We start from the raw sequence: 16,445 nt of genomic DNA on the forward strand, positions 1-16,445 counted from the left end.
TGTTCATTTAAAATTAAATTTTCAATTAATTTATGCATGTTTACAACCCATATATGTCAAGGATATTTTTGATTAATTTCATTGTGATTTTAAACTTTTGGTCTAGGTTTACAAAATTTAGTAGGCCAATAAAAAATGGTTGAAATATCGGGATACAACTGTTTTTTTTCATAAAACTAAGTATGTACCTACAGTAACTATTAAATTTTACTCATAAATCTAAAAAATAAATTTCTACCGTTTTTATATAGAGCCTTATTTGTTTACTTCTATGCTCTCACAAGGGGAGATCTCTCAAGTCTCAAATGGATTCAAGGACCTCTATCTTCTTACAAGTAAGTCCGAAAAAGTTTGAGAATAACAGAAAAATAGGTATTCTATATTAGTGAGACTCATAGCCACTGGGTACTGCAGAACTAACAGTCACTTTTACTGAGTCAGAGTTTGTCTGTTAACCTCTTGAGACTCAATTATGAAAATAATTCATCATTTATGATTATAATGATTCGTGATAGATCATTAGGCATAGTACTTGAGTTTGTGATATTCTTTATTTCAGTAGAGGAAATCATCCCACCAAAGAAATGTGTAATGTATATTTCGCGCCTCTCAACTTCCGTGACGTGATGTTGGCTTCCGGAAAGCTGCCACCTGATGCATTACCCGGAGACTTAGCTGGACAGGTCAGCTGAAAATTTATTGAATCTTTGTTAATTGAATGTGAATGAGCATCTTAAGTTACTTTAAGATATCGGTCTATGCCAAAGTTGACAATTTTCCATCTCGAAATGATACATTAATTCCTACCACATATTACGATACCATACCCATACATTATTCTTGTCAATAATAATTCTGTTTTTATAGATTTTTTCAGTTTGATTAATTATTTGTTTTTAATTTCCAAAATCAAATAACTGACAAATAATTTCTTATCCACTGCAGAATAATACTAATATCATGCTTTTAGGAACAATACTTCACCATTGATCAAAATGATCAATTATTCTGCATCAATCCACAATCTTCATACCAAATCATATTAATTTAGCAATGGAGAACTGGGATTGAAAGCGTGAAGTTCATTGATTCATTTGAAGAATTATGTCATCCTTCAAAATTCGAAATCTTCGAGTTCCTGGACCAAAAATCAAGTGACGAAGCAGTGTGTGATATTATAACCTCAACCATTGGACAACATTAACTTTTTATCAACATTTTTGGAGAGAAATAGTACAGGCTCAGCCTAGTTTTTCCTCCAATGTCATAATTATATCAAGATTGTAGTATTTTGTACAATAAATAAATGTATAAATTGTTTCTTTAAGACAAATATAAGATAACAAATAAATAAACTGATTATGATAATTTTCAATGAATGAATTAATTGAATGTGTCATATCTATTGAATGAGTATGATATGAGCAACATTGTTTTCAATAATAAATTAACACCAGCTAATCCAGGATATTCAGGGTGACAATATTAGTTGGAATGAATGTTATCTTCAGACTCTAATTAGTGATAATGTCAATTTTTCAGACACCAGTGATATACTCGTATCTGTACAGTAGGAGGTATTTTCCTGAGATTCTCTCACTTTGGAGTTCTTGAATTGAATTACTTTTTTTTCTTGAAGTTGTAGGCACCGAATTTTCACATCAGTAGGCCCATGTTATAATTCTCTCTGAAAGGCTTACTAGGGAAATATTGAATAAGTATGAAATCATATAAAAAATATGTAAGGCTATTATGAGATGTGCTAACGTTTTTGCATCAACAGGATTGCATTCTAGGTCTCGAGTTCTCTGGAAGAGACACCAAGGGTCGTAGAGTTATGGGGATGGTTGCTGCTAAAGGCTTGGCCACCACTGTTCTCGCCGATTCTGTATTCTTGTGGCACGTTCCTGACAAGTGGACTCTTGAAGAAGCCTCTACTGTTCCAGTTGCTTATGCAACCGTAAGTTTGAAAAATAATCAGATACCCTTATTATGTAACCCTTATTATATCACCCTTATACTCTTATTATACCCTTATATCAGCCTTTTTGTGCAATAGCGTTCATCAAATTTCCTTTAGCTAATCTTTTCCTTTAGAACTCCGTTCCTTTTTTTGTAAATATTTACATTAGTGGTCAGAGTGTTCTATATTATTATTATTTGGTTCAGTTCTATTCTATTATTCTTGAATAAATATATCTATGTAGATTTCATTCATCAAATCATTATTAATTTATTGATTGATTATATTCACTGCCACAAACTGTCAATCATTAGTAATATGAACGGTAAGGGATGGAAACTCCTTGTCCGTTTTACCAATTAACTATTCCTCAAGTTTTTATAATACTGTATCACATCAATAACTCACTCAAGTATTTCTCCATAACAATTGGTATTTTGTTCACTTCAGAGCTACTACGCGCTGATCGTGCGTGGTCGTATGAATAGAGGAGAGTCGATTCTGGTGCATGCAGGCAGCGGAGGTGTGGGCCAGGCAGCCATTGCTCTGGCTCTGCACATGGGCTGCACGGTTTATACCACAGTGAGCAGCCAGGAGAAAAGGAACTTCATAAAATCTACTTTCCCACAGGTAGGCTTTTAATCCAACATAGCTTTTCCAAAAAAAATCCCAAACAAACAGGTTCATCAATAATGCATCTAGTGACTAGGCTCCTGTTCAGGCTATTTTATACAGAATGGGTGAAAAGTCCCATAGAATGGCTTAATATCTCATACACAAAGGTAATTTGACGGTGGGAGTGATTGGGGATCCTACTAAAATTGAAAATACAACTTCACTAAGACTTTAAGAATCTGGTCTGCCATCTTGAATCCGCCATTTTAAATGCATTTTTTTAGGGAGGTGGTCATGCGATACATGATTTCAAAAGGGAATTTTAAGAAAAATGAATGGCGAAAACCGCATATCAATAGTATCTCGAACCGTTTGGAAGATATTCACATTATTAATCAATACTATTCAAAGCAGAAAGGAAATGAAAATCACGAGAGCGGCTTAGTATCTTATAAAAAATGTGATTTCAAGGTGGGTGTCATTGGAGATCCTACTCAAATTGAAAACACTACTTCACTAAGACTTCATGAGAATCTGGTCCGCCATCTTAGATCTGAAATTTTGAATGAAACTTTTTTTTTAATAGGAAGGTGGTCATGCGATACATGATTTCGAAACGGGATTTCAAGAAAAATGAATGGCGAAAACCGCATATCAATATCTCAAACCATTTTGAAGATATTCACATTATAAATCAATATTATTCGAAGCAGCAAGGAAAGAGAAAAGTATGAGAACGGCTTAGTATCTTATAAAAAAATGTGATTTCAAGGTGGGTGTGATTGGGGATCCTACTCATATTGAAAATACTACTTTTCTATTACTTTAAAAATCTGATACGCCATCTTGGATACACCATTTTGAATGCAACTTTTTTTTTAAATAGGAAGGTGGTCATGCGATGCATGATTTCAAGACAAAATGAATGACGTAAACCTTGCATTGATAACTCAACCGTTTGGAAGATATTCACATCATTATAAATCAATACCATGCAAATCAAAAATGAAAAAAATAAGTGGTATTGATTGATTGATAATGTGAATATCTTCGAAACGGTATAAGATATCAATAAGCGGGTTTCGCCATTCATTTTTCTTAAAATTCAATTTTGAAATCATGCATCGCATGACCACCTATTTAAAAAAATAAAGAAGCATTCACATCGATCTTGGTCGTTCGATAAAAGATCGTTCGAATTTTTACCGTATGACCAAAAATTGAAGTAGCTTTCAGACACATAGATTTTATAACGATTTTCATCGTGATCGTGCATTTTTAATGATTCGCATCAGCAGTTTGCCATATGTTTGCTATGTGGTAGTGAAGCCGATTGAACGTTGGATGTTCAAACAAAGTCAGCTTTTCACACACATCGATTTTGGTCGTCCGATAAAAAATCGAATGTCCAAATTTTTATAGTGGCGCAATGGAATGAATGGGTGATTACAAACATGTCGATCAACGATTTTTATCGTACGGACGCCGTGTAGCAGCCGTCTCTAGCCTCGACTATATACAACCGCCTTGTAGAGGTCGTGAATACAGTGGCGCATGTGATCAAAGCGGCAACTCCATAGGCATCGAATTTAATTCGAACGTCCAGCTCCCACATTTTGCGTTATCACGTTCATCATAAAATGAATTTTTAAGGTTATACAGAGTGTTTCAAAAATTACTACAACTTTGATAATTCATAAAAAAATATTCAAAAAAGATAAAGAACTGTTTACAGTGTTGTTTTGAAGGAAAAAACTTCAAATTTTCATTTTTAATAGCTAGATAGTGCTGAATTGCCTCATAACAAGTGATAGTAGTAGTTAACCGTAGACTCCTGAGCATATTTAGTAGTCTCGTGGTTTCTAAAGATGCGTTTACACCAAAGTTATTAACAAAATGCTTTTTTCTCCGTCCTTATAGATCCTATTAGATTGAACAGAACTTCACAAACACATATGTTCATCATGTGTACGATAAGTTATGTTCAATCTAATACAATCTATAAGGACGGAGAAATAAACATTTTGTTAATAACTTTGGTGTAAACGCAGCTTTAGAATTCGACATTTTGACTACGCAAAATTTGTTTTCTACTATCTTCATCTGTATATAAGAAAGCGAAATAGAACTCACTCACTCATCAACAAAACTAAGATTCAAAACCATGAAGTTCAAAGTTGATATGTATGTTCAGTTGGCCCTCTAGGGGAGTACCAAGGACAAATTTCAAAAAATATCCCAAAGCTACAACCAAAATAGGTGATATTCCAGTGTTTTATATTTTTTTAGGAACAGGTGTAAAAATTTAAACTTCCGAAGGAATTTGAAGTAACGTCAAACAAAAGCCAAAAATCTACGTTTTCCAGCGTTTCTGCCTTTTTCGAAAGCAGGCTGAAAGAAAACTTTCAAGTTACGTACAGTGGTATGACCCAGCTAGGGTCATAATATTTTCTGATGAGAGAACTCCAATATTTCGTCAAAGATAGGTCAAAAATTGGCGTTCCTCCAGCGTTTTTAATAATTTTTCTGTTTTTTCTCTCCTTTTTCAATAATTCATGTCTTTTTATTCTTCAAAAAGTATATTTACAAATTAATAGTGTTACAATAATTTAATGGATACCTATAACCCCTGCGTGGATGATTCGTCTGTGTGCAGAGAGGAGTCGAAATGAATCAGACAGTGGAATATAGTGGTTTGAATAAAAGAAATTGTGATAAATAGTCTACTTGAAGATAGCTTAGGAATCAGAGTTGAATATGACCAAAAAATATATATATATATGATTACAGTATAAGCATACAATATTAATAATAGCCAGCTCAACGGCGCTTGAAGGTTTCACTTGACAGTCATAACTTTATTTTATTTTAATAATAATCTCAAACCAGTTAAAATACACTGGTTTGAATGAAAGGAATTGAGATACTTGACAATAGCATTTTTTCAGCTAGGATATAGAAATTTTATTTTGAGAGGACTCTAAATATTTCGCCTGAGATCTGCTAAAAATTTTTTCACATTTTCAGCGTATTTCTATATTATTAACATATTTTTCCATATTTCTTTACACTGACGTTACATACTTTATAGCCATTCGTGATGGTGACGACGCGACAAGTTTATATTATACTTCCATATGAATAACGTGGATGTCAAATTAAGTAGCACTGGCCTCTGGAGCCTATACTGGAAGCTATTGTAAAGAAAGGCAGCGATTCAATTCAATTCAATTTTAGAGTAAAAATCCGACTATAGAATTATTTATCATAAACAAGCTGTCGAGTGGATTATAAATTGCATGCAATGGTGCATGCAATTAATATCTGAATGTAACTTGGTTAAAAATAAGCTGTCGTGTGGACTACATTCTGCATTCTATGAGGCATGCAATTGATAACTCGAAATAGCATAGTATTTTATCCCGACTTTTTTCTGCTTTCAACTCGGTGAGCTTTTTGTAATAGTAGCATAGTTGTTAACAACAAATTATTGAAATTGTCGGTAGAACAACCCAAACAGCCATTAGTTTTTCACACACCAATATCTCGCCGACACGACAGGACAGGACATAATTTACTCTAATTGACAGTATTAAAGGAGGCTGTGGTTAATAACTGCGTGGATTTGAAATTCGAAGAGAATTGATAGAATTTGTAATCTTTCCATGAATTGAAGAGTTATAATAAGTTCAACTGTATTTTCAGTTACAGAAAAACTGCACATACTCACTATAATGCCTACAGCGTTATTATAATAAATCAACTTCTAAACTTATTTATCGAGTAGTACATTGCAGTAGTAAATGTATTATACCACTATCAAATTCGTACAGTTTGAGATCCGTACAGTACGTCACCATTCTACTACTACAGAAGGAACACTATTTTTTTTACTCCGTACTACTTATTGCTGTTGTGCGGGTTGCGGGTTCCTGTTTCAAGGCGCTGAATTCGAAATGCATATGCATCACTTCAAGGCACGTCCTTGGATTGTAAGATGTTGAAGTCGCAAGGATCTTTTGCAGGCCTATAATGAATGCTCGCCAGGTTGGAGATAAGTAGAAAAATGTTTCTATTGCATATAACCCAATGCATCAAAATTCAATATTTCAACATTTTTTTTTGTTTTCCAGTAATTAGGATATTGATTCAATTAGGACTCACAAAATTTAACATTATACGTTTATATTATCTAATTATTGTTCAACCGAAATAATCAATTGTCGCTCAATTCTACTGTATAGAGTACCGGTACCTTACTTCCAACAAAGCTTATAGCTATATCATTGTGTTGATACAACCATAGAGAAACAATAGCATAAGTAAATATCCCATGGTATGGGGCGTTTATGTCGCAACTTTTACTGTCATATCAAGCCGATGGTTCATGCAATTCTTTCCCGTGAAGCTGTGTGACACTGGTAGTCTCTCATATCGTGCCGTTCATACACTCTCACCCCAACAAAACAGTAGAATTCGACAATAATCAACAGTAATCGGCTTCAGATAACAGTAAAAGTTGCGACATAAACGCCCTATACCATGGGAAATCTACTTACGCAGTTACGCTCTATGATACAACATTCTAAATAAAGTGTTGCTTCTCAAGCTTGTAATTTCTTATTCTTGTGTAGTTGAGCGACAGAAACATCACCAATTCCCGTGATACCAGCTTTGAGCAACACATTATGAGAGAGACGAAAGGGCGAGGTGTGGACTTAGTGCTCAACTCACTCGCTCAAGAGATGTTGCAGGCCTCTGTACGATGCTTGGCCAAAGGTGGTCGCTTCCTCGAAATTGGAAAGATCGATCTCACCAACAACACCGCTCTTGGTTAGTACTTGTCACTTCTGTCAATTCCTTCTTATCAACGCTAGAATTAATTTTTGTATTCATTGTTCTTTCTAATTCTATTCCACTGATTCATTAATTTATTAAACACATTAATTAATAGTGTACATGAATCAGACAAATTCTTCCCTTTCTGATTTGAAAAAAGTTTAATAACATAAATAGTGAATAAAACCATTAAAAAATTCATTGAAGCCTTCTCCAATCAGTGAGTATATTATTTAATATTTTTCACATTCGATTTAGTCTGTACAAGACGCAATTTAAGTGACTTCATTGGAGATTATATTTGACAAAAAAGTTACAAAATTTTTATTCACGGGCCTAGTTGAATTATTTCCTAGTCTCTAGACTATAACAAGGTTATCATGAAGTGTTACGTCATGGAAATAACATAAATTATTTTATTATGATTAAGGAATTAGAGAATATTCATATCGTGCAAGCTTCATATCTAATTGAATATTTTATTATGGAAATATTTCATTTTGATGGAGAATGTTAACCTTCTTTCGACTGATTTAAATAAATATGCAAACTGCCTGTTTTATTGCTACTTTGTTGTAAGTGGTTTGATTCCATCAAGCTTGTATCACATGTAGGTAAACTCAATAATGAGAAGTGTAACTTAATATTGTGTACGGTATAATTTACATAAAGTATTCATTCACACAGGAGTAGGCATATCATTATTATTATGTTATGCCTTTTCAATGTGATATGACTTGGGGTTGTGATATGGTTTGTGCTACAAAATATTAATGACATATCATGGGATGCCAATAAGAATAATTATGGAATATCAACACTGATAAAATGAATTTGGAAACTTTTGTTTGTACAGGAATGTCTTTTTTCTTGAAGAACACAACTTTCCATGGAATTCTGGTGGATGCCTTATTTGATGCTGACAGTGAGAATGATGACAAAAATGCTGTGTTCCAACTTGTCTCAGAAGGAATAGAGAATGGTGCAATCCGCCCACTTCCATCCACTGTGTTTTCCGATTCTCAAGTTCAACAGGCATTCAGGTGAAAGGAAAATAATCATGATAACTATGTTATTGTAAATGATGATAAGTGCAATAAATTGATACCTTTGCACTACTAATAGCTTTTGACTGTTCATCTTCCTCTCTTTAAAACTGAAATTATTCAATATCATACTATTTAGTGTGACTGTAACTACCGCGATTCATCATTTCCATAGACCACTTTTCTACATGTATCATCTGAGCTACCGCATTCAATTAAAATTATCATGAAATCGACATAGATTAAGATGAGTGCACACAAAGAGCGATCAGCGATCCTACAGGTATCATAAACATATCTTAAGGTGCGTAGAGACTTTCGCTCTGTTCCGCAATCGAACGTCGATCGAGCAGATCGATTGATGATCGACCGGGAGCAAGAGTGGAACGCGATAAGAGCCAACATCTCCCGTAACGTTCATGATCGGAGCGAGTGCAAAGCGAGGGCGGTGCGATTGCGGAGCGATGGCGGAGCGTATATCTGTACGCACCTTTAGAGAGCAATTCTAGATTTAGATACCTATAGGATCGCAGATCGCTCTCTGAGTGGCTGGGCCTTAGGATGTATGCACACAGACAGACAGGAGAATATAATCCGCTGTAAGACCATTGGATCTCAGAAAGCCTGACAACTCTCTGTATACACATATACTCTTAATAATTCTATTTTCAAGTTTTTGTTTCCTATTATGAGAAAATTGATAGACTTCAAATTTTGCTTTTTATGTTATATCACTTTTATGAATCATATTTCCACATACAGATTCATCGGATCTGGAAAGCATATTGGTAAAGTTGTCCTCAAGATGAGAGATGAAGAAGCAGCAAAAATCATAATACCAAAGCCAAAAACAATCAATGCTTTTTCAAGGACATATATGGATCCGGAAAAATCTTACATTCTTGTGGGTAAGAAAAATTTGTTTTTCATCCAATCTCTTTATGAAAATGGTTCAAATAAGGATAACTATCTAGAAATGATTCTTTTCTCAATCACAGCAACGGAAAAGGATAGCTAGATGGAATAGAAACCCGGTTTTCCATTTTTTATTTCAGATAACTACATGGGCGCTGATATTTACTCTCTAATGCCAATGGGCTGTTTACCTCTATTATATAATTATCAACATAATTTTATTGTATTTTCCTCCTCTGTGGCTGTACAATACAGTGCACACAGAAAATCATGTGAAAACATATTGAACAGTGTTAAAGGATACCATTGTCTAATTAGAAAGGTGATAAACTGAGAGATAGCATGTTGTAGCAAAAGCAAAGGAATTAATAAACTATGCTCTCTATTCATTGTAACTCTTCTTTTGTATTATTTTTCCTGTTGATAAAATTCATATTTATACTTTTATATTTTCTTTTGTCAAAGGTGGGCTGGGAGGTTTCGGTCTAGAACTTGCCGGATGGTTATTGGAGCGAGGGGCAACCAAAATAGTGTTGTCTTCGCGCGCGGGAACCAGAACCGGATACCAGGCAGTACGCATGCGCAGATGGGTGGAGCGCAACGTCAAAGTGGAGATCTCGACCAATGACGTCACAACACTGGAGGGCGCCGAACAGCTGATTGGTACAGCCGCCAAGATGGGACCGGTTGGCGGGATTTTCAATTTGGCGGCTGTGCTAGGAGACGCGTTGATGGAGAATCAAACGGTTGATAATTTTGAAACTGTTTGCCGACCGAAAATATATGCCACCAAGTGTTTAGATGCTGTTTCCCGAAGACTCTGCCCTGACTTGGACTACTTTGTCGCTTTTTCTTCGGTGTCAAGCGGTCGAGGCAATGCAGGACAGACTAACTACGGCTTTGCAAACTCTGCTATGGAGCGTATCTGTGAAACGCGAAGGGAGTCTGGTTTACCGGGACTGGCGATTCAATGGGGAGCCATAGGGGATGTCGGACTAGTCGTTGATACTATTGGTGACAATGAGTCAGTGGTTGGAGGAACTCTGCCACAGCGCATGATTTCTTGTCTGGCAACCATTGATTATTTCCTGCAGCAGCCTCATCCTGTACTTGCATCTATTGTGCTTGCTGAGAAGACAAACTCAACCTCTGACGTGAATCAGGTGACACTTATCGATACTGTCGCCAATATACTAGGTTTGTATGATTCAGTTCTCAAGTAGACTAAATACATTATATTTTTCAAAATCTTCAAACTGTCCAAATGCTATTAGTCAATAATTAAACTGGATCATAACTTATAAATTCACTCTTCCCACTTACTGAGGAAAAGGTTGTCAACGTTTTTCTCTTTGATGAGGATTTATTGCAATGTTCAACCCAATCGCCCTCCACTATTCACCACTAAACAGGATGTGAATTGATGAATATTCATGGAGAATAAATAATATTAATTATTAAACGAAAATCCAAGTTATTGGATTTTTCCGATTATAAAATAAGAGAATGACTTTATTATATTGACTGTCTAGTTTTTACCTTTTCCTGAAGGATGACACTTCAGCTTTCATCACATTTACTCCATATTATTGTGAAGACTACAATTCAAACAGTCCTCATATGGTTCTACAATATTGAAATATGCGTTCACAATATAACATAATAATCCTAATTTTATACTACTGTTTTTGAAGCTTACTCCATCATGAGAGGAATAATATATCTATTATGATCACATTTGATTAGATATTATTTTTACTTATGTTCATGTTCTGTATTAATCATGTAAATCTAGGTATTATATTACATTCATATCATTGTTATGGATACATTCATTGTATGGACAAATATATTAAATGTTCTCATGTATATTTATCTTTAGTTTATCATTAAATACAGTCAATACCACATTTTTGTTAAACATTACTTCAAAATGTGCTGATCTATAAGATCCAACTTGATGTTCACATGTTTGTCTTTGTAGGCATCAAAGATGCAACAGCAGTAGGAAGCTGCACAACCTTAGCTGATCTTGGCATGGATTCTCTGATGGCTGCCGAGATCAAACAGACACTGCAGCGCAGCTATGATCTGCAGCTCAGCACAGCAGAGATCAGAACTCTCACTCTAGATCGTTTCAAGGAGATCGCATCAGCTGATGGAGGAAAACTTTCATCGGGCCCTGATCACAGTGATAAAACTTCACAAGAAAATGTTGAGGTGATTTTTCTATGCATCTTTCTCTACAGAATGATATATATTCAAAAATCGTTTATCACCACGTCACAAAGTCTTATAGTGGGCTGTCATTTATTCTGAAACATTTTGAAATCAAGAAGTGTGCTTCAAGTAATAATAATAGCCTACATTCAAAGTCTTGAATACGATGGAAAGACATACTACTTTACAAGTTTAACATTATGTGACAGAGTATGAGGAAAATATTATCACATCATCAAATAGGATGAATGATCTACCGTATCAATTTTATAATACACGAGTATACTCAATATACCAGTTTTTCACCCATGAGGATTTTTTATCACATTTGAAGATTTTCACAGTAGCCTAAAAGGAATATTATATTATTCTGAATAAGTGTCAAATGACTCTATCGAACTGTAAACTCTATTCAACAGTAAACTATAATATTATAAATGATTGTGATTGAATTTCTAGCAACTTTTCTTCAATGTCGAAGGTGACATTTTACATTTTTTATTGCAGGTTGATAACATTGGAGTAGAGAAATCGGATTCAAAACAGATAATTTCACATATTTCATCAGAATCCAGAATTGGTCAGCCAGTTTCCATGATATATCCAGTCGAGAGACAGTATATACTATCAGGCTAGATGGGACCTTTACAATAATGGACTCTCCATCATGAACAGTGCCATACGCAAATAATATTATCATTTGAATGAATAGTATAGAATTTGAAACTACATCGTCTAGAATATTACATGTATCGTATATCTATCTACATGCACTCTCCTCGGCTATGTAGCTTATAAACATTCACTCTGGGGATAATGATAATTATTAGTAAAATAGAAAATATATATGATAGTGATTATAATGCAGTTCATTTTGTGAAAAAATCATGGGCTATTGTTAAAAATAGTATTCCGTGAGTAACTCCTTTTTCAACCATTCAAGATGTAGTCTTATAACCATTAATCAAAATAGCAATTCAAATGACGAAAAATGGTTTAATTTTAATTTTTTCATACAAAACTGACTTTATTCATTCAATTGAAGAGAATTGTTCTACAAGCATCAGTGTATTAGGTGCGAACGAAATGCGAGCAGTACGCAAGATGATAGCAGGACGCGCGATTCCTGTTCGCGTACAACGAACTGACCACGTTCCCGCTGATAACATGGAACACGTGGCAAGCTTGCACTGTGATCTCGATCACCGTACTTGGCGTATCCTTGTACGAGAAACGCATGTTTGTTGCGCAGAGCATAAGTCTACGAAGCTTTAGAAAAGGAAACAGGCTCTCTCCACCCAATAATGTTTTAAAAATATAAGGTTCACGGGAAACCTTATCATTATAGATATCAAGGGATATTAATAATTTCTGATAAATATCGGGTAGACTCAGTTGAATGTTGTCTTCTCAGAGATGATATTAATATTTAGTCTATTTTTTCATTATCACTCATTCTCGATATTACATGTTGTGTATTCAAAAGATTGAGAAAATTTAATGGAATTACTGCATTTACATGCATTTATTCATGAAAACACCTTATTTATCCATTTATTTCATTCAAGTTACACATTGAGAGGTCTCGTTTGAGCAGTGGTGATGGCCGGTTGTGTTTTGAGGAGCGATAAGATAAGCGGTTATTGCTGTGTCTCTGGCGATTGTTGGATTTCTCTCATTTTGTAACCTCAAAACAGTCATTATTCGTAATAACATAATAATAATTAGTCAACTACCACAATCAACTCAACTAATAATTATTACTAATAATATACATAATAATAATTATTACTAATGTCATGTTTTTAACAATATAGTAGAGTAATCACAGTCTGGATTCAAATAATTCTTGCATCAAACTTATAGTATAACCACAAAGTAAAGACGTAATATAGTAAAGTTTCGAATAATTCTTCAAAGTAAAGACTTATTATACTATTATTAATCTATGGTATAACGCATATAACTTAGTTCAATTTATAATTTCTTAAATTCATATTTTTAACTTCATTCAATTTAACCCAACCATTTCAGTTAATAAATGGGCCTAGGCCTAGTGAATTTCTGGTGTACGTTTTTTCGCTCTCTAATTTATAGTTTTGTCAAGCTTTAATTTAGGAATTCAGTAATAATCCAGCCTAATTAAGTAATACAGCCGACAGTTTCTATATGTAAATCTACATACACGTGGTATAATACTAGGAAATTGAGAGAAATTATAATTTTTAATAAAGTCAATTAATTATAATATAGCTATTTAATTTGCATTGTAATAAAGTTTGAATTTTTATTACCTAATGTGCATTGATTGATTCATCACACCGCTCTTTTGTTTGGGTGCTTATTACATTATATAGCTGCATTAAAGGACTTTACTGATTGTTTTGTCCCTTCTGTTCGAGTAAGCGTTGTGCAGTGGTGTAATATATTTTGTAAACACTGAGCAGCCTTGCTATGGGCATGTTGTCGGGCTTGTCCCGGGCCTGGACGGGATACGCCCGATCCATAGGGGAGGCATAAGTTAGGCTTTCAATTTTAAATTAACTTATTATAGCTAAGCAAGGCCACGTGAGTTTCTTGCGTTCGCTTCCGGCAGAGAAGCGGTTTGAATCAATCTAACTATCAATCTGACTATAAATCTAACTATAACACTCTGATTGAGAAATATCAATAATTAGAGAAATCTACTGTAATTATAATTGATAAATGATCGCACATTAATATTTTGCTTCGGAACTGTTTCCGTACTATCATGCAACTGCATCTTGTTTCTCTCTAATCTCATCGGCCTCTTATCTTCGCTAGGCTAACGGTTTATTTCTTCAGCTCTCATTTTTACCTTTCAACATAAAAGCCTGTAAAGTATTTCTATCCAATCACTTCTCTACTTCTATTCTATGTTATGTAATAGAGCTCACTCGTGTTAACCTTTATAACAAAAATAGTTACAGAATCACGATCTATTCTTTGACATTGGCGAGGGTTTAACGTTGCTAAGGACAAATTATAAATATTGTTGTGGTATTGATTGTTGTCATGGATCTCATGGAAGTAAGAACTTCAAGAGGGAAAATGGGGCTCCTTTATAACTCATTTATCTTCCGTAAATCTAACACTTCGAGTTGCGGGAATCTTTCATGGCGTTGTACTAATAAAAATTGTTCTGTAACCTTGAAGACTACACCAAATAAATCTACACTAGTAGAAATGAGAGGGGATTCTCATAACCATCCTATTAATAAGAGCGGCATATCCTTTGTGAGTGGACGGAATGATGGTGATAATGATGATGATGATAATGATGATTTTATTCAGCGCACAAATCTGGATCTAGATTCTGAAAATTCTGAACCTGAGAGACTAAGTAGTGATAAGGATTTAAGTGTATATTTCCCTCTCCCAACATTTGACGATAGTAAAGCTGAGTTGAGCTTCATACGCTCCAAGATTGTTGAGTTGGAGCATATAAAGACTAATTTGATAAAAAGATCAGTTGAACTGGAGGCTACTGAGCTTGAACTGGATAAAGCACCCGATACCTCATTGATTGAGGGGAATACGAGTGTAGATGTACCTCCAATAAGGAGTCGTGAAGGTGACATGCGCGTGGTAGAATTGACAAAACAAATTATTGACATGGAGTTACAGATAAGGAAATGATATCCACAATAAGGACATTGGAGATGGACAACTTAGTGTTACAGGGTAAAATCATAAGTCTGAACACTTTAGCTGAGTCGTATCAGAAGGATGAAAAACAGCTGATAAATGATAATGTTGAGAATACAGAGGGAATATCCAGTCATTGCGGGGGAAGGTCAGGGGATTCCGCACATGAAAATAGGAAAGCATTCAAGAGCCTCATTATAGGGGATTCCATGATTAAACACCTGAAATCTGACAATATTTTGAATGATAATACATGTATTGTGAGCTCACCGGGAATTGGTATTGACGATTTGAAGAACTCTTTGAAATTATATAAGGATGTTTATAATGTGGTTTTACTGAATGTGGGGACTAATGATGCTTGGAATACAAGAACTCCAGACGACCTGGGCATTAAAATGAAAGCTCTAATTAAAATGGCTAGGAATACATTCCAAACAGCTACGCTGGTGGTGAGCGGTTTACTGCATAGACGTGACATAGACATGAGGTATATTGATGCAATAAATGGTGTCATTGAATGGCATTGTGCACAGTCTGATTGCACAATATTTGTAGATCCTAATTGTTGGGTTTTCGATAGGGACATTGGGCGAGATGGGTTGCATCTTAATAGGAGAGGATCCCGGAAGCTTAGATATCTATTCAATCGTATTATCTCTCGTGTAGAGCAGGAATCTGTGCAATCAGCCACTTCTTCCACTTCATCTGATTCGACTTTTTTAGGGGTTCAATCTCAAGTAGAATGATTGATAAGACAGAAGCTCCTAGATTGAGTGTTCTTTTTTGTAATGTTCAATCATTGAATAATAAGATTTATGATGTTGAAATGTTGAATTTTAAAGATGAGTATGATATTATATGTTTTACAGAGCACTGGATGCGAGTTGAAGAGCTTGAAGTGGCTAGAATCCGTGACTATTCCTTAATAACTGCTTTCTGTAGAAAAGAGAAAAGTCATGGTGGTGTCGCTATGTTTGCTTCAGATGCTTCTTGTTATCCAATTAGAGAAATTGATGTTGAGGGGTATTGTTCAGAATTGCATAATGAATTCGCCTGTGTGATTCTTCCTGTGCAGAGAATTGTTATATTGGCTGTATATCGATCACCAAATGGTGATTTGGGTTTGTTCTTTGCCAACTTTGATAGGCTCTTAACATCACTAGCTAAATATCGAC

General features: G+C 34.8%; 1 protein-coding gene across 1 annotated transcript in view; it reads left to right on the plus strand.

Moving 5' to 3' along the window:
* Positions 1 to 14,724, plus strand: part of LOC111062415 (fatty acid synthase-like) — a 76,806-nt gene extending 62,082 nt beyond the window's left edge. The window contains exons 25-34 of the mRNA XM_039436663.1: positions 252 to 335; positions 560 to 683; positions 1,784 to 1,960; positions 2,414 to 2,593; positions 7,213 to 7,411; positions 8,274 to 8,460; positions 9,226 to 9,371; positions 9,844 to 10,575; positions 11,363 to 11,598; positions 12,106 to 14,724. Of these exons, the coding sequence (XP_039292597.1) occupies positions 252 to 335; positions 560 to 683; positions 1,784 to 1,960; positions 2,414 to 2,593; positions 7,213 to 7,411; positions 8,274 to 8,460; positions 9,226 to 9,371; positions 9,844 to 10,575; positions 11,363 to 11,598; positions 12,106 to 12,234 (2,194 nt within the window). The 3' untranslated portion in view covers positions 12,235 to 14,724. The remainder of the gene's footprint in view (positions 1 to 251; positions 336 to 559; positions 684 to 1,783; positions 1,961 to 2,413; positions 2,594 to 7,212; positions 7,412 to 8,273; positions 8,461 to 9,225; positions 9,372 to 9,843; positions 10,576 to 11,362; positions 11,599 to 12,105) is intronic.
* The last annotated feature ends 1,721 nt before the right edge of the window (positions 14,725 to 16,445 follow it).

This window comes from Nilaparvata lugens, chromosome 10 (assembly GCF_014356525.2).
Source record: "Nilaparvata lugens isolate BPH chromosome 10, ASM1435652v1, whole genome shotgun sequence".
Classification (NCBI taxonomy): domain Eukaryota; kingdom Metazoa; phylum Arthropoda; class Insecta; order Hemiptera; family Delphacidae; genus Nilaparvata; species Nilaparvata lugens.